This window comes from Sus scrofa, chromosome 13 (assembly GCF_000003025.6).
Source record: "Sus scrofa isolate TJ Tabasco breed Duroc chromosome 13, Sscrofa11.1, whole genome shotgun sequence".
Lineage (NCBI taxonomy): Eukaryota > Metazoa > Chordata > Mammalia > Artiodactyla > Suidae > Sus > Sus scrofa.
In genome coordinates, this window is record NC_010455.5 from 26945602 (window position 1) to 26972419 (window position 26818).

At 40.8% G+C, this 26818-nt stretch overlaps 1 protein-coding gene across 6 annotated transcripts in view; it reads right to left on the reverse strand.

The window, feature by feature from the left end:
- Positions 1 to 26818, reverse strand: part of ANO10 (anoctamin 10) — a 272066-nt gene that overhangs the window by 211504 nt on the left and 33744 nt on the right. For 2 of the 6 annotated variants that reach the window (XM_013981530.2, XM_021071720.1), the window contains exons 1-2: positions 18570 to 18725; positions 9168 to 9320 (exon numbers count right to left, since the gene is read on the reverse strand). In XM_013981530.2, coding sequence (XP_013836984.2) covers positions 9168 to 9306 — 139 coding nt within the window. In that variant the 5' untranslated portion in view covers positions 9307 to 9320; positions 18570 to 18725. Of the gene's footprint in view, positions 1 to 9167; positions 9321 to 18222; positions 18480 to 18569; positions 18899 to 26818 lie in introns of those variants that run through there. The other 4 variants (XM_013981531.2, XM_021071718.1, XM_021071717.1 and 1 more) reach the window with 3 other exon arrangements.

Sequence of the window (26818 nt, forward strand, 5' to 3'; positions counted from 1 at the left end):
TGGCCAGGTCATTTTCCATGGGAAACTCCTTTTTTTTTTTTTTTTTTAAGTGGTTTTGCTTAGTTTTATTTATTTTTTTCCATTAAAAATTTTTTTATTGTTATTTCCCCAATACAATTTTTTTTCTACTGTACAGCATGGTGACCCAGTTACATGTACATGTATACATTCTTTTTTCTTACATTATCATGCTGCATCATAAGTGACTAGATATAGTTCTCAGTACTACACAGCAGGATCTCATTGCTAATCCATTCCAAAGGCAATAGTCTGCATCTATTAACCCCAAACTCCTAATTCATCCCACTCCCTCCCTTTCCCGCTCCACAACCACAAGTCTGTTCTCCAAGTCCATGATTTTCTTTCCTGTGGAAAGGTTCATTTGTGCCATATAGTAGATTCCAGATGTAAGTGATATCACATGGTATTTGCCCTTCTCTTTCTGACTTACTGCACTTAGTATGAGAGTCTCTAGTTCATCCATGTTGCTACAAATTATTTTGTTCTTTTTTATACCCAAGTAGTATTCCTAATTCAATCTTCTGTTGATGGACATTTGGGTTGTTTCCATGTCTTGGCTATTGTGAATAGTGCTGCAATGAACATGCGGGTGTATGTGACTTTTTTAAGGAAGTGTTGTCTAGATATATGCCATGGGCAACTCTTGATTTCTGTACCTTTAGTTATTCTGTCTTGGGTTGCTCAGATTCCCCAAAGAAAGATTATTCAAATTTCCTTCCAAGATGCATCTAGCTGCTAACATTGTAGAAACTTGAGGTATGAGATTGGTGGGAAAGAGCACAGAGGTAATAATATTCAATTAATTACCTCATTTTCAGTACAGAATCTGTTTTCAGCTATGCATAAATTCCCCATGGCAAAACCCATGCATCTGACCCTCTGCAGAGAATAAGGAGAGACTTTGCCTGAGTGGGGATCAATTTCTTAAATAGATCTCAGCTGATTCTTTTTTTTTTTTTTTTTTTATTTCTTGGCATGGCTTTTATTTTCACCTCTACAGGCCCCTAACGTCATTAACTCCTGAGTCCTCAGGAATATTCTACAGTGGAAACCTAACTGCACCTCAATTTTCTCCTCTCAATTTTTTCCTAGAGCTTAAGCTCTAGATTTCTCATCTGAGAAGTTACTTACTCCTTATCCACCTGTTTTCTAGCTTCCAAAATGGCGCTGCTGTTATATCTTCCCCTTTCTTTTTTGTTAATATGGAGTTAGGTCTTTTTTAAAAAAAATCCTTTTATTGTCATCTTAATAGGAGTTTTTAAGAATAAAAGTAAACACAAACGTTAAATCCACTACCTTTACCTGAAAGAACCAGAATACTTTGTTGGATTGTTCTTTTATGATTGCTCCAGCAGTACGGGAAGATGGCCATCCCCTCCCCCATGATCTTACACCACAGGAATTTTAAAGAACAGACTCTGGTCAAGTGAGACACCTCAGATTTCAGCAGGCAAGTATTCTTGTTTTTAAAGTTTTATTTTTTGTTTTTTGGTTCAACTGTATGAAGACAATAAAATTCCACCTTGATTAAAGTTTTAATGTATATGTATGTATGCATGTATTTAATGGCTGCACCTGAGGCATATGGGCATTCCTAGGCCAGGGATTGAATCTGAGCCACAGCTGTGGTAATGCCTGATCCTTTAATCCACTGAACCAGGCCAGGGATCAAAACTGTGCCTCTGCAGCAACCCAACCTGCTACAGTTGGATTCCTAACCCATGGTGACACAGTGGGAACTCCTCCGTTTTACTTCTTTTTTTTTTTTTTTTTTTTTTTTTTTTTTTTTTGTCTTTTGTCTTTTTGTTGTTGTTGTTGTTGTTGTTGCTATTTCTTGGGCCGCTCCTGCGGCATATGGAGGTTCCCAGGCTAGGGGCAGATTCGGAGCTGTAGCCACCGGCCTACGCCAGAGCCACAGCAACGTGGGATCCGAGCCGCGTCTTCAACCTACACCACAGCTCACGGCAACGCCGGATCGTTAACCCACTGAGCAGGGGCAGGGACCGAACCCACAACCTCATGGTTCCTAGTCGGATTCGTTAACCACTGCACCACGACGGGAACTCCCCTCCGTTTTACTTCTAAGAAAGCATTTCCATTTACACTTAAAAACTTTTTTAAAAAGAGTCTATTTAAATTTTGTGCAGTATTTGGAGACTTAGTAAAGTTTTAGGGGTGGTTATATACAGTTTTATGAAGGGCCTTCTCCTATAAAATGCCCTCTATGCTCTCACCCATATCTAGATCACTTTTTGCGCTACAGGGGAGGGCTGACCTTTGGTTTCTTTTATACAATCATTCCATACCACCCAAAAAGCATTACCAAATGTCACCTCTTTCTTACATGCATTGCAAGTATATATACAATTCATGTTTAAGTGTATTGCACTATTTTGTAACAGCTCTTTCTTGTTTTTATTACTCAATGAATTTTATTACATTTATAGTGTTACAACAATCATCACAACCAAATTTTGTAACATTTCCATCCCAAACCCCAGAGCCTCCCCCCACCCCTCAACCTGTCTCATTTGGAAACCATAAGTTTTTCAAAGTCTGTGAGTCAGTATCTGTTCTGCAGAGGTTCATTGTGTCCTTTTTTTAGATTCCACATGTATGTGAGAGCATTATGATGTTGGTGTCTCACTGTCTGACTGACTTCACTTTACATGATTTCTAGGTCCATCCATGTTGCTGCAAATGCTATTATTTCTTTCCTTTTAATGGGTAATGGTCCCTTGTGTATATGTATCATATCTTTTTTATCCACTCTTCTGTCGACAGACATTTAGCTTGTTTCTATGTCTTCGCTATAGTACATAGTGCTGCAATGAACACTGGAATACGTCTATCTTTTCAAGTCATGGTTTTTCTCTAGATAGATGCCCAGGAATGGGACTGCTAGATCAAATAGTAATTCTATTTTTAGTTTTCTGCGGAATCTCCATACTGCTTTCCACAGTGGTTGCACCAATTTACATTCCCACCAACAGTGTAATAGCGTTCCCTTTTCTCCATACCCTCACCAGCACTTACTGTTTGTAGACTTTTTGATGATGGCCATTCTGGCCAGTGTAAGGTGGTACCTCATAGTGGTGCTGATTTGCATTTCTCTAATAATGAGTGATGTTGAACATCTTGTCATGTGTTTTTTGGCCATCTGTATGTCTTCTTTGGAGAACTGTCAGTTTAGATCTTCTGCCCATTTTTTGATGGGGTTGTTTGTTTTTTTGGTATGGAGCTGCAGAAGGTGTTTATAAATTTTGGAGATTAATCCCTTGTCAGTGGCTTCACTTGCAAAGATTTTCTCCCATTCTGTGGATTGTCTTTTCGTTTTGTTTAGGGTTTCCTTTGCTGTGCAGAAACTTTTGAGTTTAATTAAGTCCCATTTGTTTATTTTTGTCTTATTGTCAGTACTCTAGGAGGTAGATCTGAGAAGACGTTGCTTTCGTTTGTTGGAAAGTGTTTGCCCTATGTTTTCCTCTAAGAGTTTTATAGTATCTGATCTTATATTTAGGTCTTTAATCCATTTTGAGTTTACTTTTGTGTATGGTATTAGGACGTTTTCTAATTTTGTTCTTTTACATGTGGCTGTCCAATATTCACAACACCTCTTATTGAAGGGGCTGTCTTTTCTTTTTGTATATTCTTGCCTCCTTTGTCATAGATTAGTTGACTGTAGGTGCGTGGGTTTCGTTCTGGGCTTTCTATCCTGTTCCACTGATCTATATTTGTTTTTGTGCCAGTGTTGTACTGTGTTAATGACTATAGCTTTGTAGTATAGTCTGAATTCAGGAAGCCTGATTCTTTAGCTCCATTTTTCTTTCTCAGGATGGCTTTGGCTATTCTGGGTCTTTTGTGCTTCCAAACAAATTTTAAAGTATTTTCTTCTAGTTCTGTGAAAAATGTTCTTCGTAATTTGATAGGGATTGCACTGAATCTGTAGATTGCCTTGGGTAGTATAGTCATTTTGATAATATTGATTCCTCCATTCCAAGAGCATGGTATGTCTTTCCATCTGTTTGTGTCATCTTTGATTTCATTGATCAGTGTCTTATAGTTTTCAGAGTACAGGTCTTTTGTCTCTTTAAGTAGGTTTAGTCCCAAGCATTTTATTCTATTTGATGCAATGGTAAATGAGATTGTTTCCCTAATTTCTCTTTCTGATATTTCATTGTTAGCATGTAGAAATGCTGTTGATTTCTGTGTATTAATTTTGTATCTTGTGACTTTGCCAAATTCATTGATGAGCTCTAACAGTTTTCTGGTAGAGTCTTTAGGGTTTTCTAGGTATAGTATCATGTCATCTGCAAATAGTGATAGTTCCACTTGTTCCTTTCCAATTTGGATTCCTTCTACTTCTTTTACTTCTCTGATTGCTGTGGCTAGGACTTCCAAAACTATATCGAATAGTAGCGGCGAGAGCAGATATCCTTGTCTTGTTCCTGATCTCAGCAGGAATTCTTTCAGCTTTTCCCCATTAAGAATGATGTTAGCTCTGAGTTTGTCATATATGGCCTTTATTATGTTGAAGTAGGTTCCTTCTAGACCACTTTCTGAAGGGTTTTTATCAGAAATGGGTGTTGGATTTTGTCAAAGGCTTTTTCTGCATCTATTGAAAGGATCATATGGTTTTTATTCTTTAGTTTGTTAATGTGGTGTATCACAATGACTGATTTTCAGATATTGAAGAATCCTTGCATCCCTGAGATAAATCCCTCTTGATCATGATGTACAATCCTTTTACTGTATTGTCAGATTCGGTTTGCTAGTATTTTGTTGAGGATTTTTGCATCCATGTTCAACAGTGATATTGTTCTGTAATTTTCTTTTTTCATGGTATCTTTGTCTGGTTTTGGTATCAGGGTGATGGTGGCCTCATAAAATGAGTTTGGGAGTGTTCCTTCCTCTGCAATTTTTTGGAATAGTTTCATAAGGATAGGTGTTAGCTCTTCTCTAAATATTTGATAGAATTTGCCTGTGAAGTCATCAGGTCCTAGACTTTTGTTTGTTGGAAGTCTTTTAATCACAGTTTCAATTTCAGGACTTGTGATTGGGGCATTCATCTTTTCTGTTTCATCTTGCTTTAGTCTTGGAAGATTGTACTTTTCTAAGAATTTGTCCATTTCTTCTAGGTTTTCTGTCTTATTAGCATATAGTTGCATGTAGTAGTCTCTTATGATCCTTTGTATTTCTGTGATGTCCATTGTAACTTCTCCTTTTTCATTTCTAATTTTATTGATGTGAGTCCTCTCTCTTATTTTTCTTGATAAATCTAAGGGTTTATCAATTTTGTTGATCTTTTCAAAGAACAAACTTTTGGTTTCATTGATCTTTTCTATGGTTTTCTTCTTCTATTGATCTTTTCTATTTCATTTATTTCTGCTCTGATCTTTATTTCTCTCCTTCTGCTAACTTTAGGTTTTGTGTGATCTTTTCTCTCTAGCTCCTTTAGATGTAAAGTTAAGCTGTTTATTTGAGCTTTTTCTTGTTGCCTAAGGTCGGCTTGTATTGCTATAAACTTCCCTCTTAGAACTGCTTTTGCTGAATCTCATAAGTTTGGGAGTGTTGTATCTTTGTTGTCATTTGCTTCTCGGTATTTTTTAATTTCCTCTTTGATTTCTTCAGTGATCCATTGTTGTTTAGTATCATGTTGTTTAGTCTCCACATCTTTGTGTTTTCTGCAGTTTTTTCCTTGTTGATTTCCACTTGTATAGCATTGCAATTGAAAAAGACGCTTGATGTGATTTCAATTTTTTTAAAGTCACTGAAGCTTGATTTATGGTCCAGAATGTGATCAATCCTAGAGAATATTCCATGTGCACTTGAGAAGAATGTGTATTCTTTTGCTTTTGGATGGAATGTCCCATAAATATCTATTAAGCCCGTCTGCTCTGATGCTTCATTTAGGGCCTATGTTTCCTTGATTTTCTCTCTGGATGATCTGTCCATTGCTGTAAGTGGCATGTTAAAGTCTTCCACTATGAGTGTTATTGTCAATTTCTACTTTTAAGGTTTTTTAGCAGTTGCCTTGTATATTGAGGTGATCCTATATTTGGTGCATATATACTTACAATTGTTATATCTTCTTCTTATAAAAATATAACATTATGTAATGTCCTTCTTTGTCTCTTATAATATTCTTTATTTCAAGGTCTATTTTGTCTGATATGAATATTGCTACTCCAACTTTTTTTGATTCCCCTTTGCATGGAATATTTTCCTCCATCTCTCACTTTCAATTTGTATGTGTCCCTAGAAGTGAAATGGATCTCTTGAAAACAGCATATACATGGGTCTTGTTTTTGTATCCATTCAGCCAGTCTATGTCTTTTGGTTGGGGCATTTAGTCCATTTACATTTAAGGTAATTACTGATATGTATGTTCTTACTGACATTTTATTAACTGTTTTGGATTTGTTTTTGTTGTTCTTTTTTCTTCCCTTCTTTTCTTGTTCTCTCCTCTTGTGGTTTGATAACTATCTTTAGTGTTGTATTTGAGTTGATTTTTCTTATGTGTGTGTATCAATTGTAGATTTTTGGTTTGCAGTTACCCTGAAGCTTTGATACAGGAGTCTATATATATACATATATATATATATATATGTGTGTATATATATATATATATATATATTCTATATATAGATATATGATATTGTTTTCAGTTGTTGGTCTCTTAAATGCAATCGTAATTATGGTGTCCTGCATTCGTACCTTCCTCTTCTCATAATTTTTGATTTTGGTAGCATTTGTTCATGGATGATTTCCTACCTTTACTATATATATATATGCCTTTACTGGTGAGCTTTGTCATTTGTGGTATTTTTGTTTCTAGTTGTAGCCTTTTCTTTTCTGCCTAGAGAAGTTCCTTTAGTATTTGTTGTAAAGCTGGTTTAGTATTGCTGAATTCTCTTAGCTTTTGCTTATCTGTCAAGCTTTTGATTTCTCCTTCAAATCCGAATGAGAGCCTTGCTGGATAAAGTAATCTTGGTTGGAGGTTTTTTCCTTTCATCACTTTAAGTATGTTGTGTACTCCCTCCTGGCCTGCAGAGTTTCTGCTGAAAAATCTGCCAATATCTTTATCAGCGTTTCATTGTATGTTATTTGCTTCTTTTCCCTAGGTGCTTTCAATATTTTCTCTTTGCCTTTAATTTTGGTCAGTTTGATTAATATGTGTCTCAGGGTGTTCCTCCTTGTTTATTTTATATAGCACTTGTTGTGCTTCCTGGATTTGAGTGAGTGGTTCTTTCCCACATTAGGGAAGTTTTCAGCTATTATCTCTTCCAATATTTTTTTGTCCCTTTTTTCCTCTCTTTTCCTTCTGGCACCCCTATAATATGGATGTTGGTGTGTTTAACATTGTCCCAGAGTTCTCTTAGAGTACCTTCATTCCTTTTCAATCTTTTTTCTCTTTTCTGTTCCACATCAGTGTTTTCCACTAGTCTGTCCATCACCTTGCTTACATGTTCTTCTGCCTCCTGTACTCTGCTGTGGTTGCTTCTAGGGAATTTTTTATTTCAGTCATTGCATTTTGCATCTCTGCTTGCTTAATCCTTAAATCTTGTATTTCTTTGCTCAATGGTTGCTTTAAATTATCAATCTTTGCCTCCAGTTTATTTCCAGTGTCTTGCATCATCTTCAGCATCATCACTGTAGTTTTTTTCTGGAGGCTGATAATTTCCAGCTCACTTAGCTGCTTTTCTGAGGTTTTTTTCTTGCTCCCTTATTTGAGTTTTAGTTCTCTGCCTTTTCATTTTTATAGGTTTTTGGTGTGGTGACCTTTTTGCAGACAATAGAGTTGTAGCCTCTCTTACTTCTGACATCTGCCCCCCTTGTGGCTGAAGTTGGTATGGGAGGGTTTGCTGTAGTCTTCCTGATAAGAGAGACTGGTGCCTGCCCACTGGTAGGTGGGGCTGATTCCTATCCCTCTGGTGGATGGTGTTTTGTTTCTGGGTGAGATTAGATGAGGCTATGTTCCTGGGGGTTCTTTACACAGCCTGTTTACTGTAGGGTAGGGCTGTGAGCCTACCTGTGATTGTTTGGCCTGGAGCTTCTCAGCACTGATGTGTGGGGCCAGATTTTCCCAAAATGGTCACCTCTAGAGGAACACACACTGATGAATATTCCTGAGATCTTTTCCCCCAATGTCCTTTCCCCACAACGAGCCAGAGTCACCCCTTCTTCCCCAGGAGATCCTCCAAGAATTTCAGTCAGGTATTATCGGATTCCTACGGAGCCTCTGCTTTGCCCAGGGTCCCAGTGCACATGAAAACCTGTGTGCCCCTTTCAAGAATGGGGGTCTGTTTCCCCAGTACTATGGAGCTCCTGTGCACAAGCCCCACTGGCCTTCAATGCCAGATGCTCCAGGTGCTCTTTCTCCCAATGCCAGATCCCCACATGTGGGAACCTGACTTGGAGCTCAGAACTCTCACTCCTGTAGGTGAGTCTCTGTAATACAATTACTTTCCAGTCTGTGGAAATGGAGGGAATGGAGTTGCTTATATAGTGTAACCACCCTTCCTACTGTCTTGCTGTGGCCTCCTCTTTTTCATCTGGAGGCCACATCAAGATGGTAGGAGGCACAATCTTTTTGAAAGTTTCCAGTCCATTTGGTTGAAGGTTGTTGAGCATTTGGTTTTAATTTTGCTGTTTTTATGAGAGAAGGTGAGTTCCACTCCTTCTATTCTGCCATCTTAATCCTGTCCAAAGCTCTTTCATTAGTGCTTTTTCCTATTCCTTCAATTTCTAGGCATTCACTCTCCCCACCCTGAGAGTAACATTCTTACAGTTGGAAACATAATTCTCCCTCCCTTAGCACCATAACTGACACAGAAAGAATACTCAAAAATACTCATTTGTTCATTTGACAAATATTTATTAAGCACCTACCATGCACCAGGCACTGTATACAGGTGCAGAGTTTATAGGTGTGAACAAAGTCAGTCACATTGCTTATAGTCTAACAGAGATTTACAATCTAATATTGATTTATGACCTCCTTTCAAGTCCTAGATAAGTAATAAAGAGCAAAGAAACAGACACATTAGTTTCAAAAATATATAAATTTAAAAACTCTGAAATACCTTTGAAAACACAGTTTTACTTACTGCACGTAACTAAGTCTGAATAGTATTTACTTTACTTACCTCCATCTTTCTTTTTAGTGATGATTCTGCTTTTCAGCCATTCTTTGGTTTCTTCCTTGACATCCTGAGCAAGTTCTATGACTACCAAGGGTGTGAAAGAACTCTCATGAGTATCCAGAGCTGATAAGGTCACTTTCATCTTTGAAAAACTTGCTGAAAATAAAATCAAATGCAAACATGGGTTATAATGGAAAAGATAAATATACAGACTGTGTTTGTATTTTCTTTTAATTAAACCTAATTCTGCATCTAAGACCAAAGAAAATTTCTCATGATCCACAAGGATCACCCAATGGTCCAAACATTTGTGAAAGCCAGCCCTGTACAAAGAGATGAGGGAACCCCACACTTGCCCATAAGCAGTTCAAAATACAGCAGGGGGGACCTTCAGGTAAGTGAAGCATAGCAGTGTAAAATGTGCTTTTACAAAGGATGTGACCTGAACAGGATTCAGAAGAATGAATAAGGGTTTGCCTGGTAGACAATGGATGGCATTTCCAGTAGAGGAAACAGTGTTCCCTTTCAAAATAATGATGAAAAATAGCCAAGAGAAGGACAAGTGACTAAGTATGGCTGGAGTATGAACTATGTAGTTGGGTGGAGGGGAAATGGGAATAAGCTTAGTATCTAAGTAGGGCCCCTGATTGTTAAAAATGAATTGGGCTTTGTCCAATAAACAACAGGAGTCACCAATTCATTATGAGGATGGAATTGAGACAGTCCAATTTCATACTTTGGCATGGAGTTGATATCCCCAGTATCAGCTTCCCTTCCTAGTGTCCCTAACATTCTCAGGGGTATCACCTTTATCTCTGTTATCAAGCTCAAAAAACACTGGAGCCAACCTGGAGACCCACAAATGGCATCAGTCCTAAGGTCTACTGGCCTCCCACTAAAATGTTCCTCATATGAATCTAACTCAATGATTCTCAACAGGGGCGATATGTGTAATTTAGACTTGTTTTAATGTGAGTTTTAATGACTCCAAAGTACAAGTGCAAATCAATTCTTGGGAACAATCACAAAAGCAGTGACCAACACACAGAACATCTTTCCTTTCTCTGGGGGAAATCATGATGTTGCAGCAAGCGGATCAAACAGATCCAGGTTTTCTACCTTGGGCTGATAAGAATCTGTTTTTCTCTAAAACACTGTGTCTTGTTTGGGACAACACAGGTATTACAAATAAATGTTAAATTCAAATTATACTACGGATACATCAGGAATTTTATTTCAAGGTATCTGCCAAATCAAAGTCACATGACAGGTTCTATAAGGGAAACCAGGTTAAAAAAGGACCAAATTCTCACCTCTAAATAGCTAATGATGTGATCAGGAATTATACTGAATGCAAGAATGATAACAGACAGCAATTAGAGCTATGGGAATTCAGAACACTTATGTGCAAAAGTTATGGGTCCAGCAAAGGGAGAAGCATGTTCTACACAGGGAAATTAACATGTGCAAAATCATAAAGCAAGAATAAAGAACACAGAAGACTGGCCTGACCAGAGCAGGGTGGCAGCACATTCGTAAGCCACAGCCATTTAAGGAGAAATTGTGCTGTGGTTTACATCTGACCTGAGTGCCAGTAAAGAGTCACTGTAGGTTTCTCAGCAGAGGAATGGCTATGTGTCAGAGTGATATAAATCTCAACAGGTAAATTTATTTTTATCTTTTTATTTTTTAATTTAAAAATTTCAACAGATAAATTTAGGCGGGTATTCTTCATGATATTCATGATAATTTCAACTCCCCTGAACTCCTGAAATTTTTCATAACAAACTTGTGTACCACTAGACTACACAGGCTTACTATCATAGTCTTTTAAATGTAAATATCAAATACAACAAATATTAATCGTGAAATTACTGAGAGTCAACCTGAAGGTACAAAAGTAAGTAAAGACTACATCTTGCTTTTGAGAAGCTCACCATCTAATAGCAGAAGCAGGATGCATCAGATCATTTTAAAAACACAGGCTAAGTATAACAGCAATGACCCTCTGCAGCAATACAACAGTAGCGACAGCCTGAGAAAGGAGAATTAAGTCTCTGGGGAGGGAGAATGAGAACCAGACAGCCTTCAACTTGGAAAAGACCCACAGATGACTCCAAGGTTTCTAAGGTGGGACGTGGGAAGAAAGGCTGTACATGAACAAACAGCAAAGATTGAAAAAATGGTGAGGTTAAGAGGACAATAAAGGATTCAAAAGGGCATATGTGGCCATGCATCAAAGGTCAAGGTTTTTTAGCCTTTCTGCATTGCCTAATGTGAGTTGTTAATTATGCATAATTACCAGGTCATAAAATAATCTGAGAAACTAAAAGCAGGTTTCGGTTCTCAACATGTATCAGCTTTCAGTACTATCTAGAAACTCAGAATAAATATTTGCTCATTGATTTATTCTCATATGAGATACTATATGCCTTTTACTACCTTAACAAGACTTCCAAATGGATTGTGATGATCATTGTACAACTACAAATGTAATACATTCGTTGAGTAATTTAAAAAATATATTAAAAAATAAAAGAAAAAAAAAAAGACTTCCAATTTTTGTTGTTGTTGTCTTTTTAGGGATGCACCTGCAGCATATAGAGGTTCCCAGACTAGGGGTCAAATTGGAGCTGTAGCTGCTGGTCTATGCCATAGCCACAGCAACGCAAGATCCAAGCGGCATCTGCAACCTACACCACAGCTCACAGCAATGCTGGATCCTTAACCCACTGAGCGAGGCCAGGGATCAAACTTGCATCCTCATGAACACTTGTCAGATTCGTTTCTGCTGAGCCATGAGAGGAAAGAGTTCCAATTTTTTTTTTTTTTTTTAATTTTATGGCCGTACCTGCAGCATATGGAAGTTCCCAGGCCAGGGATTGAATCCGAGCAACAGGTATAGCAATGACAGATCCTTTAACCCACTGCACCAGGCAGGGAATCAAAGAGTTCCAATATACTAAAGACAAAAATGTTACAATTTCTGATACATGAAGAGTTCTTACAAATCAACAAAACCAAAAAACTGAAATCACAAGTCACAAAGGAGAAATATAAGTAGACAACACACATTTGAAAAGATGTTCAAAGTTACTAATAAAAGAAATGCAAAGTAACAATCAGATATTTTTCCCTGTTTAGATTTATTGAAAGATGCATAGAACCGAGGTCTGACACAGAACCCAGGTGGCCATTTTCATACATTGCTAACAGGTACTGTAATTTGATAACCACCTCCACAGAAAGCAGAGGAGCAATATGAAAAACAGTATTAAATACTTATAACATTCAACACAACAATGCTAGTTCGAGAAACTTACACCAAGAATAGAATCAAATATGTATATAGAAGAAGCTCCTTATAGCTTTCTTTTTTCTTTCTTTCCTATTTACTTTTGAGTTTACTTAAGGCAAAGAAAAAAACCTACAACCTGAAAGTCCAGCAAGAGATTGGCTAAGGAATGGTATATCTATACAACAGAACCATTAATACTAGGTTCCAACTACACTAACATGAAGAATATTTCGTAACACGCTATAAGGTAAAAATGCAAAGTATAACCCTATTTATGAATATGTATAAGCCATAGTAATATCAAAATGACAATACTAGCTAATATTTGCTGAGGACTTAACTGAATGAAAAGCACTGGGCTACACATTTTTATGTGAATGAACTCATTTAATTCTCACACCAATCCCTTAAAGAAGGAATTTTAATGCTTTCATTTTACAGATGAGAAAATAAGAGGTAAAAGAGGTGAAGTAGCTTGTCCATATCACAGTCCCAAGCAGGGAAACTGGGATTCAAAACCAGGCAGCTTGATGACAAAGCTCACATTCTTAAGCATGTGTGTGTATACATATGTATTCATTACATGTGATATGCATGTGTACTATACACATGTCTATTCGTCACAGTATATGTGTTTAAAAAAATTCCATCAACAAGGAGTTCCCACTGTGGTGCAGCAGGTTAAGGATCTGGCAATGTCTCTGCAGTGGCGCAGGTTCAATCCCTGGCCAGGTACACTAAGTTAGGGATCCAGTGTTGCCACAGCTATGGCATAGGTCACAGCTGTAGCTCGGACGCCATCCCTAGCCCAGGAACTTCAATACGCCATGGGTGTGGCCAGAAAAAAAAGAAAAAGTTCCATCAATGATTAGTCAGATATATTTCTCCAAACTGCCATTTCTATGTAGTAGGATTTAGGATGATTTTTTTATTTTCTTCTTTACATTTTTCTTTTTCATTTGAATATTAGTGACTGGTATTTCTTATGATTAGAAAAAAATGGCTACTGTATTTGCAAAATAGTATAAAAGCCTCACATTTTAAACAGTAAGTGTAAAATACACACTATAGTAAAGACCAAATGATACTTTTAAAATTATATAATATAGGGAGTTTCCTTTGTGGCTCAGCAGTGATGAACCCAACTAGCATCCATGAGGACTCAAGTTCAATACCTGGCTTCACTCAGTGGTTTAAGGATCTGGCGTTGCCATGAGCTGTGGTGTGGGTTGCAGACATGGCACAGATCCCGTGCTTCTGTGGCTGTGGTGTAGGCCGTCAGCTGTAGCTCCAATTCAACCCCTAGCCTGGGAACTTCCATATGCCGTAAGTGCAGCCCTAAAAAGATAAAAAAAAAAAAAAAAAAAAAAAAAAAGTAATAGAAGATAATATTTTGCTTAATTTCTCCAAATCCCAATGGTATATAAAAGGAAGGGACCTGGTACATAGGCATGTCACCTCCTCTCCAGCTTCTATCCAGGAGACTGACAAAATCACCACAGAAGCTGAACATGGATAGAATTTTTAGAACAGAAAGAGCCTTCGGAGTCAATCAGCCCCCTGATCTCACTATATTATGTTAGTAAGACCCAAAGTTGAAGTTCCCACTGTAGTGCAATGGGTAAATGATTTGGCTTGTCTCCATGGAAGTGAAGGTTCAATACCCAGCCCAACACAGTGAGTTAAGGATCTGACGTTGCCACAGTTGTGTAGCTGCATGCCTTAGCTCTATCAAGTCTCACAGACTAACACATGTACCAGTGTAGCTTGATTCTGCTCTGAGCAAAGCAGTAGAGCCTGGCAAGCCTTGACCCCTTCAAGACTCCTGTACAGAAGATGCTCTTGGAGGTATCATCACTGCTTGTCTTCAGTTGCTCCATATTTGTAACATCCAGTGGGCCACAGCATACTTACAGAGCAGGTGACCTAAGATGTAGGACTCCCTCTTACACAACCTGTGGTCTCTTCTTCCTGTCCCTGCCAGCCTGTGCTCTCTGCTCTGGACATTTCTGTCACTGTGCAGTGACACCTCTGGGGATGCCCTCTGCTTGGGGGACTCCAGCCCCGTTCTGTGCTCCACATGCAACACCACTCTCATGGATCATGGGCCAGTGCAATCCAGGCTGGTTCTACTCCCACTTCCCCACACTGGCTGGCCCAATGGCATGAATACCAAGTGTAGCATGATGAAAATAACAAGCCTTGTGGCAGCCTGGGTTAAGTTGAGTTCTGCAATCCACTTTTACCAAAGAGTCTTAACAAGCACTTGTTCCACCATTCCCATGCACACTAGTTCCTGGGACCAAAATACCAGAAGAGGGACATGAGGGCTTTGAGTGTGGGCACAGCAGAGGGCCTCATGTTCTAATTGGAGCCAATCTAAAAACAAACAATGATTCAACATATAGACTTCTTAGGCACTCGAGGATAAGAGGATTTCTACCACAGGCAGTTTCCCCCTTTTATCCAGACTGTTAGCCAGGAAAGCAGCCAGGAATAACTACGAGGCACAGAGAGGCTAGGTTCTACAGGCCCTGGGCACAGGATCACTAGATTCCCACACTCTGGTCTTCCTCATCATGTGCTGAGCTGCACACAAGGCTGAAGGAGACCCACAAAGGAACTGAGTCCTTGTGGCTTTTACATTAACTGTAGGAATCACTGGCCTACAGTAAGAGCTAAATCCTGCACAGGGTAGTTGAAAGGCACATATGAAGAGAAACACAGTGGGAATTCAATTATGGGGGGTGGAGGAAGCATTCACACATTTTATCAAGAATTAGAAAAAAGTAATGGGAGTTCCCACTGAGGTGCAGCGCAGTGGAAACAAATCCAACTGGGAACCATGAGGTTTCAGGTTCAATCCCTGGCCTCACTCAGTGGGTTAAGGATCCAGTGTTGCCATGAGCTATGATGTAGGCTGCAGACGTGGCTCAGATCTGGCGTGGCTGTGACTGTGGCTGTGGCTGTGGCATGGACCGGTGGCTACAGCTCCGATTGGATCCCTAGCACGGGATACTCCATATGCTGTGGGTGCGGCCCTAAAAAGACAAAAAAAGAAAAGAGTAATGGACCCTTTATTCTCATCAGAGTTTGGGTAAAGAAAAAAAGTCAACGGAATTATAAATTCAAGGAGTAATAAGTAAACACATAAAACTGTCTGCAGGAATCATCTTGTTTCACACTCAAGGAGAAACATAAACCAAAATGACAAGATTACTCTCAGTCACAAAGCAGAAGAGGAACCCATCAGGGAGAGAAAAATGAAGGGCCACATTGATCAAGCTGGAAGAGGAGCAGGACTTCCCAGGAGAAAAGTTACAATTTTAACGGCCAGTGCTAGAAGAAAAAGGAAAAGGTGTAAGGCAACTTAGAGGCCACTTCTGAAACCTGGGCAGGCAGTTAATTAGAGAGCAATTGTGGGTGGGACACTCCCTTCTTGAGACCTAGGGCAGCGGCCTGTCACTTACACAAAGAACGGGCAGGTCTGAGAGTGGAACATCAGCGTTGTACCAACCACCCTCACTAGAATTTCCTAGTGACCCCCACAACACAGGGGAGCTGGTGAGGCCCATGCCCTGAGGAACATACCCAGGAACCTCACGGCCTCAGACCTATAGGAAGGTGTAGGAGAGCTGAGGCAGGACACAATGAAGATGGCCTGGCCACAGCAGCCCAGGCCCAGGCCTGATGAGACACTACATAGACAGTAGGCCACTCCTGCATAGAAGCCCTGAACTTTGCTGTGGACTGATCAGTGAGACGAAACAAGAATATTTCATTCTGTCTGTTCTCACTACCCCAGACATTGCCAAGATTTTGCTTATTTTGGCTGGAATAATGTCCGAAAACCTAGAATAACACGGAACCTCCTCTCCAAGCACAGTTACACAGCTGACACTCTAATATGTGGTAAAAGAATGAATTCACACAATAGAGTTCCCGTCGTGGCTCAGTGATGAATGAACCTGACTAGCATTCTTGAGGACATGGGTTCAATCCCTGGCCTCACACAGTGGGTTAAGGATCCAGCATTGCCGAGCTGTGTTGTAGGTTGCAGATGCAGCTCGGATCGGTGTTGCTGTAACTGTGGTGTAGGACAGCGGCTACAGCTCCGATTAGACCCCTAGCCTGGGAACATCCATATGCCATGGGTGTAGCCCTGGAAAGACAAAAAATAAAATAAAATAAAATAAATTTTAAAAATTAAAAAATAAAAAAGAATGAATTCATGCGATGATCATATCATCATTTAAAAAGATGTTTAAGGAGTTCCCGCCATGGCTCAGTGGTTAATGAATCCGACTAGGAACCATGGGGTTGCAAGTTCGGTCCCAGGCCTTGCTAAGTGGGTTAAGGATCCAGTGTTGTTGTCGTGAGCTGTGGTGTAGGTTGCAGATGCGGCTTGGATCCCGCGTTGCTGTGGCTCTGGTGTAGGTGGGTGGCTGCAGCTCCAATTGGACCTCTAGCCTGGGAACCTCCATATGCTGTAGGCAGCGGCCCAAGAAATGGCAAAAAGACAAAAAATAAATAAAAATAAAAAGATGTTTAAAATATGTATGATTGGGTCACCTGCTTTACAGCAGAAATTGGCACAACATTGTAAATAACTATACTTTAATAAATTAAAAACTGATAAAAAGATGCTTAAGGAGAATTTTTAATGATCCAGGAAAATGCTGGAAAATACAAAGGGAAGAAAAAGCAAAATACAAAGTAATACAACAATATGACCCCAATTATGTAATATGTACATTTGGATACATGGAAAATACAAAAAGAATTAAGAATTGCACCAAAATGTTAAGAGTTGATAAAAATTACATGGAGTTTTAATTTTCATCCTTATACTTTTTTCTTTCAAGTTTTCTGGCAATGAAAAAAAAGTTTCACTGAGTTCACTGTTGCTGTTTTTTAAGTACACATACTCTCCAATTTACCAGGACTTCTCTATCCCTTTCCATTATTCTAGATCTTTTCAATTTCATTCTTCATCTGCAATTCTGATTCTTTCAGTAACAGCTGGTCTAAATAGACATGATCTACCTTCCACAGTTAATTTAAAACTGTTTATCATACTCACTGAATAGGCCCTTAGAAACCATTTAGCTCTCCAGGTTAGTGTGACTTTAAATCGAAAGTAGCCCGTAAGAAAGATTTATAAAATTTTAATACAAACCACATAGAATTCGATTTCTAAAAACTCAAACTCCGCCAAAATTTAAGCGACTGTAATAGACTTTCTGAGTCTAAATAAACCTCAACTCTGAACGTTTAAAGTGTGGGACCTCTATATACCGTCTGGGCTGCTGAAATAGGGTTTTACAAAATGTAGCGAGCACCAATGCCGGCGCTGCGAAGGCTCCCCAGGGAAATTAGAAGCAGCCTATAGGAGGAGAAGCCTACTCCAGCCACATTTCTCAGGTGTCCCCCAGGCACTGCCCCTGATTAGCATCTATTACTTAAACTGTACGATCCGGCCCAGTCGAAAGCATGGAAACTCGATCACCCCGATGTGAAAGTGTGCAGAACTCTTCAAGTTTGCTCGGGTCATATCCATTCGGAGATACCGAACGCTCTCTGCTCCCCGACTGTCCCTGGAAGCCTGAATCATGGGGCCCCGTGAGCTGCTCCCTCCTCAAAATGCCCTTCACGAGGCTTCACTTACTCCTCCACCCCCACACCTTTTGGAGAGTTTGGTTCAAGCTCCCCAAACCCTCGGATGCTGACTCCACACCAGCCATCAGATTTCAGCCTCACCACGTATCTTCCATTGCTCAATCCTCCACTTTCAGATCGACATTCACTCCATAAATCTCGGCTTTCCGCAGCCTCTACCTGAGACTGCCACTCCCCCCCTCACGCCTCCTTTCCCATGCCCCACCCAAACATCAGCCAACCTCGGCGACCCTCCTGGTCTCACTTCCCCATTCCTGGGATTGCCATCCCCGGGAGGTACCCGGGGAAGAAAGGGCGGCGGCCCGAGGAGTCCTGAAGGCGTCGCGCCGCCGCCCGGCAGCCTGGACTCTACCACCCGCACTGCCCCGGGCTCTGCACAGCCGGGAGCGAGGGGGTTCAAGGCCCACCCTCCTTCACCCTCCACTCACCGGCTGCCTCGGCGCTCCACGTCTCCGGAGGCGTGCCCAAGAGCCGGCGAGACCCGGAGGCCCCGGGAGCTACGCTAGAGGCAAGGGGAGGGCCGGGGCCTGCGGGGCGGGCGCCGCCGAACCTGGGCGTGGCAGGCGTGGCGGGGCCTAGAAGAGATCAGGCGCAGGCGGGGCGAGACCGGGTGGGAGGGGCGGGGCTTAGCCCAGGGTCGCATCGGGAGGGGCGGGGCCTAGGGGCGAGTCCTTCCCCGCCGGGATCAGGTTGCTCCAGAGAAACGCGAGACAGGCCTAACTCGGCTGTCGCCTGGAGTGGAAGCGAGCCTCGTAAAGAAGAGGCGTGCCTTGCGGGATGTCACTCCGCGTGGGGGCGGGACCACTGTAGGAGAGGCGGGGCTTCGGGGGGCACTTTGTGAGGGGGCGCCCTGCAAAAAAATATTCCACTTCACATTTCCCTATTTTCCATCTCTTAAGGTCTAGAATCCAATTTTCTTGTCATTTTCAAATATAAGAACAAGTTTAATTTTAGTTGTAATTCACCTTCAGGTAGTGAAAATCCAAATCCAATTTATTATTAAAACCTCATATCCATCAAAGCCAAATTCCTTCCAGTGGTCTACCAGGTCTCCGAGCCCAGCCTCGCCCCCCTCTCAGAAAACTTATTACTCTCCCTTTTTCTCCACCCTAGCTATATTGGTTTCCCCGCTGATTCCATAACTCATCAGACACCCCCATGACCACCTACACCCTCGGATCTGTGCCCTGGGGGGTTGTTTCCTCTGCCTTAAAAGCTCTTTGTTACCTCCTTTCCCTCAAAAGAATCAAACCCTGGCTTCTCACTGACGCCCTTTCTGACCATCCTATTTAATATTTGCTCCCCACCCTGCCATCTTACTTTAGCATATTTCTTTTTTCCATAGCTCATCACCTTCTAACGTTTTATATTGTTATATTTATTGTTACTCTTTCCCTCGCGTGTAAGCTTCACAGGGGCAGGGATTTTTGTCAGTTTCATTGATGATACATTCTCCCTCTGTACAGCGTTGGAGTCACAGTAGGCTTACAATGATTATTAGTGGAGTGAAAGAAAACAAAGAATGAATGCTTCCTCCCTCTGAACACCGGGCTTAGCCCAGACAGATGCCAAAGAAGTGGGGCCTGCTTTTCCAGTCCCCTGACCACTTTCTCCAACTTGCAGCAGCTTTTTTCTATATTTTTTCCGGAGGTTTTAGCAGTAATCAGTGGGGGACATAGGCTGCAGTGCACTTTCTCCATTTCGGCCAGAACTGGAACTTATTAATTTATTAGATGAAAAAATGTTTTAATTTGTGTTTCTCTTATTATGAGTGAGAAAGAGACATTTGTATTTCACTTGCCATGGATTGTTTATGTATTTTGTCCACTCTTCTACTGGATGTAGAAACAATTTATACAGCAGTAAAAATAGTCCTTTTCTTAGAAATGAATGTCAAAATTTTTTTCTCAACTTGTCACATCTTTCGGCTTTTTATTTGCTTGTTTTTTGTTTGGTTTTGGTTTTGGTTTTTGGCCATGCAGACCTTTCCCATTTCTAATTGGTCAGTTTTGTTAAGCTTTTGTTTTACTGCTTACTACTTCTAGAATGTGTTGTAGTTAGAAAGGCCTTCCCCTCTCAGATTACTTTGAAAATTCCTTCATGGTTTCTTTCTAATGTTTCATGATTTTACTTTTTCCTCTTAAAATTCAACCCATCGGGAATTTGTTTTAGTGTGAGTTAAGGGAAACGGATCCAACTTCACTTAATATCTTGATAGCTACACATTTGCCCAACCTCATTTACTTAATCATCCATCTTTTCCCAAATGATTTTAAATGCCACTGATATCATATATTAAATTAACTTCTGTATTTTTTTACTTTCACAATTCATCATTTTCTTTCTTCAAACTCTCCAATATAGTCAGAAAAGGCCAACCCAACAGTTATTGAGTTCCCTCACTCCCATCATAGCTGTTTGTATAGCATCCACTGAAGCCTCACCCTAAGTAAACTATTCACTCCAGGTGATTAATTACAGAATATTTTTTCACTGCATGCCCTGGATCCACAGTATCCTACTTTCCCCTGGTGGTAAGGTCACCATTCTCTCAGGCCTAGCCAGGTCAGATCCAATCCCAGATTCCCATCTTGAGGACCTGATTCCTGCAACCACTTCCAAAATCAAATGTCAGACAAATTTCAGTATAAAAACCAGAAACCACTCTGTGTATTTTACAAAGGAAGAGTTTTTTTTAACATTTTGATAACTTTATTTTTTTATTTAATAATTTTTATTTTCTTCCATTATAGCTTGTTTACAGTGTTCTGTCAATTTTCTACTATACAGCAAGGTGACCCAGTAACACATACACATTCCTTTTTCTCACATTATCATGTTCCATCATAAGTGACTAGATATCATTCCCAGGACTATACAACAGGATCTCATTGCTTATCCATTCCAAAGGCAATAGTTTGCATCTATTAACCCCAAATTCCCTGTCCATTCCCCTCCCTCCCCCTCCCCCTTAGCAACCACAAGTCTATTCTCTAAATCCATGAGTTTCTTTTCTGTGGAAACATTCATTTGTGCTCTATGTTAGATTCCAGATATAAGTGATATCACATGGTATGTCTTTCTCTTTCTGACTTACTTCACTTAGTATGAGAGTCTTTAGTTTCATTCATGTGGCTGCAAATGGCATTATTTCATTCTTTTCCATGGCTGAGTGGTATTCCATTGTGTATATGTATGAAGTCTTCTTTATCCATTCCTCTGTGGATGGACATTTAGGTTGTTTCCATGTCTTGGCTATTGTGAATAGAGCTGCAATGAACATGTGGATGCATGTGTCTTTTTCAAGGGAAGTTTTGTCTGGATATACACCCAAGAGTGGGATTGCTGTGTCATATGGTAGTTCTATGTATAGTTTTCTAAGGTACCTCCATACTGTTTTCCACAGTGGTTGTACCAATTTACATTCCCACCAACAGTGCAGGAGAGTTCCCTTTTCTCCAGACCCTCTCCAGCACTTGTTATTTGTGGAGTCATTAATGACGGCCATTCTAACTGGTGTGAGGTGGTACCTCATAGTAGTTTTGATTTCCATTTCTCTAATAATCAGTGATATTGAGCATTTTTTCATGTGCTTTAGGGCCATCTGTATATCTTCTGTGGAAAAATGTCTATTCAGGGCTTTTGCTTGGGTTGTTGGCTTTTTTGCCATTGAGTTGTATAAATTATTTTTATATTCTAGAGAGTAAGCCCTTGTCCATTGCATCATTCAGAACTATTTTCTCCCATTCTGTAAGTTGTCTTTTTGGTTTTTTTTAAGGTTTCCTTTGCTGTGTTAAAAGGAAGAGATTCAATAAAGGGAATTAAGTCCTTCTCAGATCCTGGGGAAGCTTGGAGAAGCACTTGCAGGCTGGGTATCTTGGAGTGAACAACACTGACAAACTGGCTCACCATGGGGAGTTGCTTCTTTTGAGGCTACTGGAGTCACACCTGGGTTAGAGTCACAGCCACTGCCTGAATGTGTGGAATGGATACCTTATCCTGCAATCCCAGGATCTCAGAGTGGGATCAAGAGGCTGCTCCAACCACTACTGCCTCTTGACACCCAGAAAGCTTGAGAATAAAGACAAGAACTTGGGAATTCCTAGTGGCCGAGCAGTCAAGGATCTGGCTTTGTCACTGCTGTGGTGAGGGTTCAATCCCCGGCCAGGAAACTTCTACATGCCATGAGTGTGGGGCGGGGGGGGGGAAGAGGAAGAACTTTCTGCAAAGAAACCACATTTCTCTCCAGTGGGAGGGCCAGGAGCCACAGGAGGATGGTTTCCTAACTCACCTACCAGATCTCAAGTGAGTGCATCTAAGTAGAGATGCCAATGTTGTTTTTAGGTTTCCAACCCAGAAACCTAGCACCTCTTCATATAAATCTTGCCCATTTCTTATGAAGTTTATTCCTAGGTAATACCTTTTTCATTGCTAATGTAAATGAGATCTTTTCTTCCATGATGGCTTCTGTTTGGCTGTTACTTCTCCTTGGTGAAAAAATAGGCAGCTGGATGGATGCTCATAGTGCAGTCCTCCCTGCTCTCTGCTCACTGGAGGGCTGCTTCCTGCAAATATATGGTTTGTCTCCTTGTGTCCTCACTGAGCTCTGCCCTTTTTGCTTCTGCCTTCGTTCTCTATGTGCTGCTCCTCTGGCTGGGGTTTGTCTTCGTGCACCATGCACCCTGAGCCCTGTATCTTGGAGCGTCCACCAGCCCTATATAAGATCACCTCTCATGATATGAATGTTCTCTCTCCACTTATGCCAGTGTCCCTACTTATCCCCACTGCCATCAGTTTTGTGTGGTTTTGAGCTCCAGATGTCTCCTTGTTGTGTCAGAGATGAGTGTTTTAGTCAGTTCTGGCTGCTATAACAACAACAACAAAATTATAGACTGGAGATTTAAACAAAAAAAATTGGGGGGGGGATACTTTCCATTTTGATACCTAAAAATGAAAAGCAGAAAGTTACTTTCATGTATTAAAAGACCTATATCATCCTCCTAGAAGGAAATGTGTCAATTGTTTGCATCCTTCCTCTTAGTGTTGAATACAAACACCTATTTGCTCTAGTAGGTGGAATATCATATAAGTATTTTAAATATCCTGGGGAAGTGTTGTTTTATTTCAACTGTGTTTTTACCAGAAACCTGTAACACAGAGTAATGACCATTTGCCATCTGCCAAATAACCAAGGACACAATTTAACTCCCAGTGTTATTTCAATTTCTTGTCTTAGCAGGGAACAGGCTAAATGGCTTATGGGTCTTTTCTGTGTCTTCTGTGTATCTAATACATTCCTGGAATAAAGCCATTGGGAGTAATAGAATTCCTCTATGAAATTGCTCACCTGAGGAGAACTGCTCATCCTAAATATTACATTTTGATTAAGGTGATTACCTTCAGCTGTCAAAATCTATATCATTAGTGTCATGAACTACAAAGGGTATGACATTTAACCATACTCATGAGCTAATAAGTTAACTTGTCAGTTTCATAAACACTAACAGAAGACAAGGGATTCCTGGGTCAGAGATAAAGGACTTCATTACTCATTGTACAGCAGTCAGTGTGAGCTCAACATTGTGACAGCTCCCCCTTTGTCCCCAAGTCTCCTGGGCACAATGAGAAGTAGCACAGGTGGACTCTACACACTCACTGGGTTTGCATCACAGCTAAGAAACTGAGTTCAGGGAACCCTGGACTTCTAAGGGTCTGGTAGTCAGCTTGCTCACCCTTTGCCACTGAGGGAGACATTATCTTTATTACACTAGACAGAAAAGAGATCTGCCCTCTGCTCCAGTGGAAGAAACCAACTCCAACTCAAAGTTGTTTGCCATGCATGTGATGGATTCATGAGATAGATTAGGACAGCCACGCCAGTGCCTTTACACAGAAACTCCACATGGAATTATCCCCTAACGATTAGGAGTAGCCTTGCTACCAGCATGAATCCTGAGTTTTCCCAACACAAGTATATTCTACAACCTGCCCAAGGAGCCCAACCTCAGAGTTACACACACTTTGTAAGAGGACAGAAGATCATTGAATTTCTTTAATTTGTAAAAAGTTAAACTAGATAACACAAGAACTTCCTATCAAAGTAGGCAGTAGGTCTCTCTCTTGCTAGGCCCCAACCACTCAATTTATCTGCCCAGAGGAAATCAGTTTATTTTGAATTTCCTGGAGATTTTCTTTCTTCCTATCTATCTCTCTAGCTACACACACACACACACACACACACACACACACGCATGCACGCATGGGTTGGATGTGTATGTATACTCATGTTTTTCCTCTACTTGGAATTCTTGTTTATTCCTCCACACTTCCCCACTTACCAGAAACAAATCAAAATTAAACCAGATAAAAAATCTAAGACCACTCCAGGAGTTTCCATGTTGGTGAAGCGAAAACGAATCTGACTAGTATCCATGAGGATGCAGGTTTGATCCCTGCCCTTGCTCATTGGGTTGGGGATTCGGCATTGCCATGAGCTGTGGTGTAGGTCAAAGACTCAGCTCAGATCCCTCGTTGCTGTGGCTGTGGTGTAGGCCAGCAGCTGTAGCTCTGATTTGCCCCCTAGCCTGGGAATTTTCATAGGCCATAGGTACAGCCCTAAAAAGCAAAAAATAAAAAATAAATAAAAAATAAAACCCACTCCAGTTCCATCTAGTAACTTTCAAAATTCTTACATTCCCTTACTCATGCATTCTCCATTGGTGACCACTTACTGAGCTCAGACGCATAGGAAAGCAAGGCACCTATACACACAATTGCAAGATAAAGATTGCAGTTGACCCTTGACCAACACTGGGGTTACGGGCACCCACCACCAGCAGTCAAAAATCTGTGAACAGCTTTATAGCAGTCCCTCTGTATCTGCAATTCCGCCTCTGCAGATTCAACCAACCAGCTTTTGTAGTATTATAGTACATATTTATTGAAAAAAAAATCATATGAAAGTGGACCTGTGAAGTTCAAACTCGTGTTGTTCAAGGGTCAACTGCAGTTAGAGCAGGAAAATAAATGCACTATAGGAGACCAGAGAAGGGATAGATTACTTGGAGCTGGAGGCACTGCTGGGAGGATTGATGGCATATGTGACACCTGAGGTGGCTTTGATGAAAGGAGACGTAGACATGTGTGTGTTGGGTAGGGGTTAGGGAGTAGAGGCATAGACAAGCATTCAGGAAGAAGGGAGACATGAGCAAAGGTTCAGAGGCAGCAAAATAAGCATAGACTAAGTAAACAAGGAGCAGTCAATGGAACTGAGGAAGAAAGGGGAGGAAGGAGGAGTCAGTCATGGCAAGCATCAAATGTGATGCTGCTGCCAATTACACTTTCTTGAGCATGAGTACAGCAAAATGATTGCTTTGGTCCCACCACAAGCCAAGGGCCCCTGAATTCATGTGTAACAACTCTTGCATTATTTAGGACACCTTGTTGCTGGCATATACTTCCTTCGTGGCAAGCAAAATATTCTGAGCCCCTGAGCCCCCACTGTTGTTCACCATTCATATCCAGTGTTGGTGCTCTGAACCCTGCACAGCCCTAAACATCTCTTTGTCTTCTTTCACGTACCCTGGACACAATTTAAAATCCTTCCATCTGACATCTTCCAATATATCGTAGAGATATTTCTCTGCTATTTAAGTATTGTCCAGGATACCTAAGTCCATAGATGAAAACAGATTATGACTTTTGTAAATAAATATACTCCTTTAATCTATAAAATTAGAAATGGGAAATGAAATAGATGAAAGAGAAAATTGGAATGTTTTAGAGGTCTTTGACTTGATGTGACTCACAATTTTGGTTTATTTTGTTCCTATAATCTGGAATCTCTGACAGCTTCTTTTTGAGTAGCCCAGTGCATGGGAGGTAAACATTTTCATAACAGTGAATCCTTACCAAACAAATAAGAAACAAACAAACAAACAAAAAACCCCAAACCATAATAATGTTGTCTTAGTGTGGATTTCCCCAGAAATGGACCCTGAGATAAGGATTCAAGGCAAGCAGTTTGAGAGAAGAGACAGAGAGCACAGGTGGGGGAGTGACGAAAGGAGACAGGGAATAGAAGGTGTGTGGTCAAGCTGGTCTCTTTGTGGGTGGTGGGAGCTGAACCCCACCAGACCGAGCCACTCTGGGAACCAGTGGAGAAAACATTGCATGTCTCTTGCCTAATGGGTAAGGGAGCTAGCTGAGGACTGCTGGCTGGAAGAAGTTAGTTCACCAGTATTTTTAGCTGCAGTTTCTGTTGGGAGCACCAGGGGCACCAGCGACAATGAGATGCAAATGCTGGCCACTGGACAATCCTCAAGGGACAGGTAGGTTTTGCCTGCATCTGCTACAGGAATCATTACAAGGCCTAGGGAGTCCTTTGGTGCATATTCTACATTCAGGAATGTCTCCGGATTTAGGTTAAAACATCATCTTTTTGTTTTGTTTTGTTTTTTGTTTTTTTGTCTCTTTAGGGCTGCACTTATGGCATATGGAGGTTCCCAGGCTAGGGGTCTAATCGGAGCTGTTGTTACCAGCCTACACCACAGCCACAGCAGCACCAGATCCGAGTCATATCTGTGACCTACACCACAGCTCACGGCAACACCAGGTCCTTAACCCACTGAGTGAGGTCAGGGATCGAACCTGCAACCTCATGGTTCCTAGTCAGATT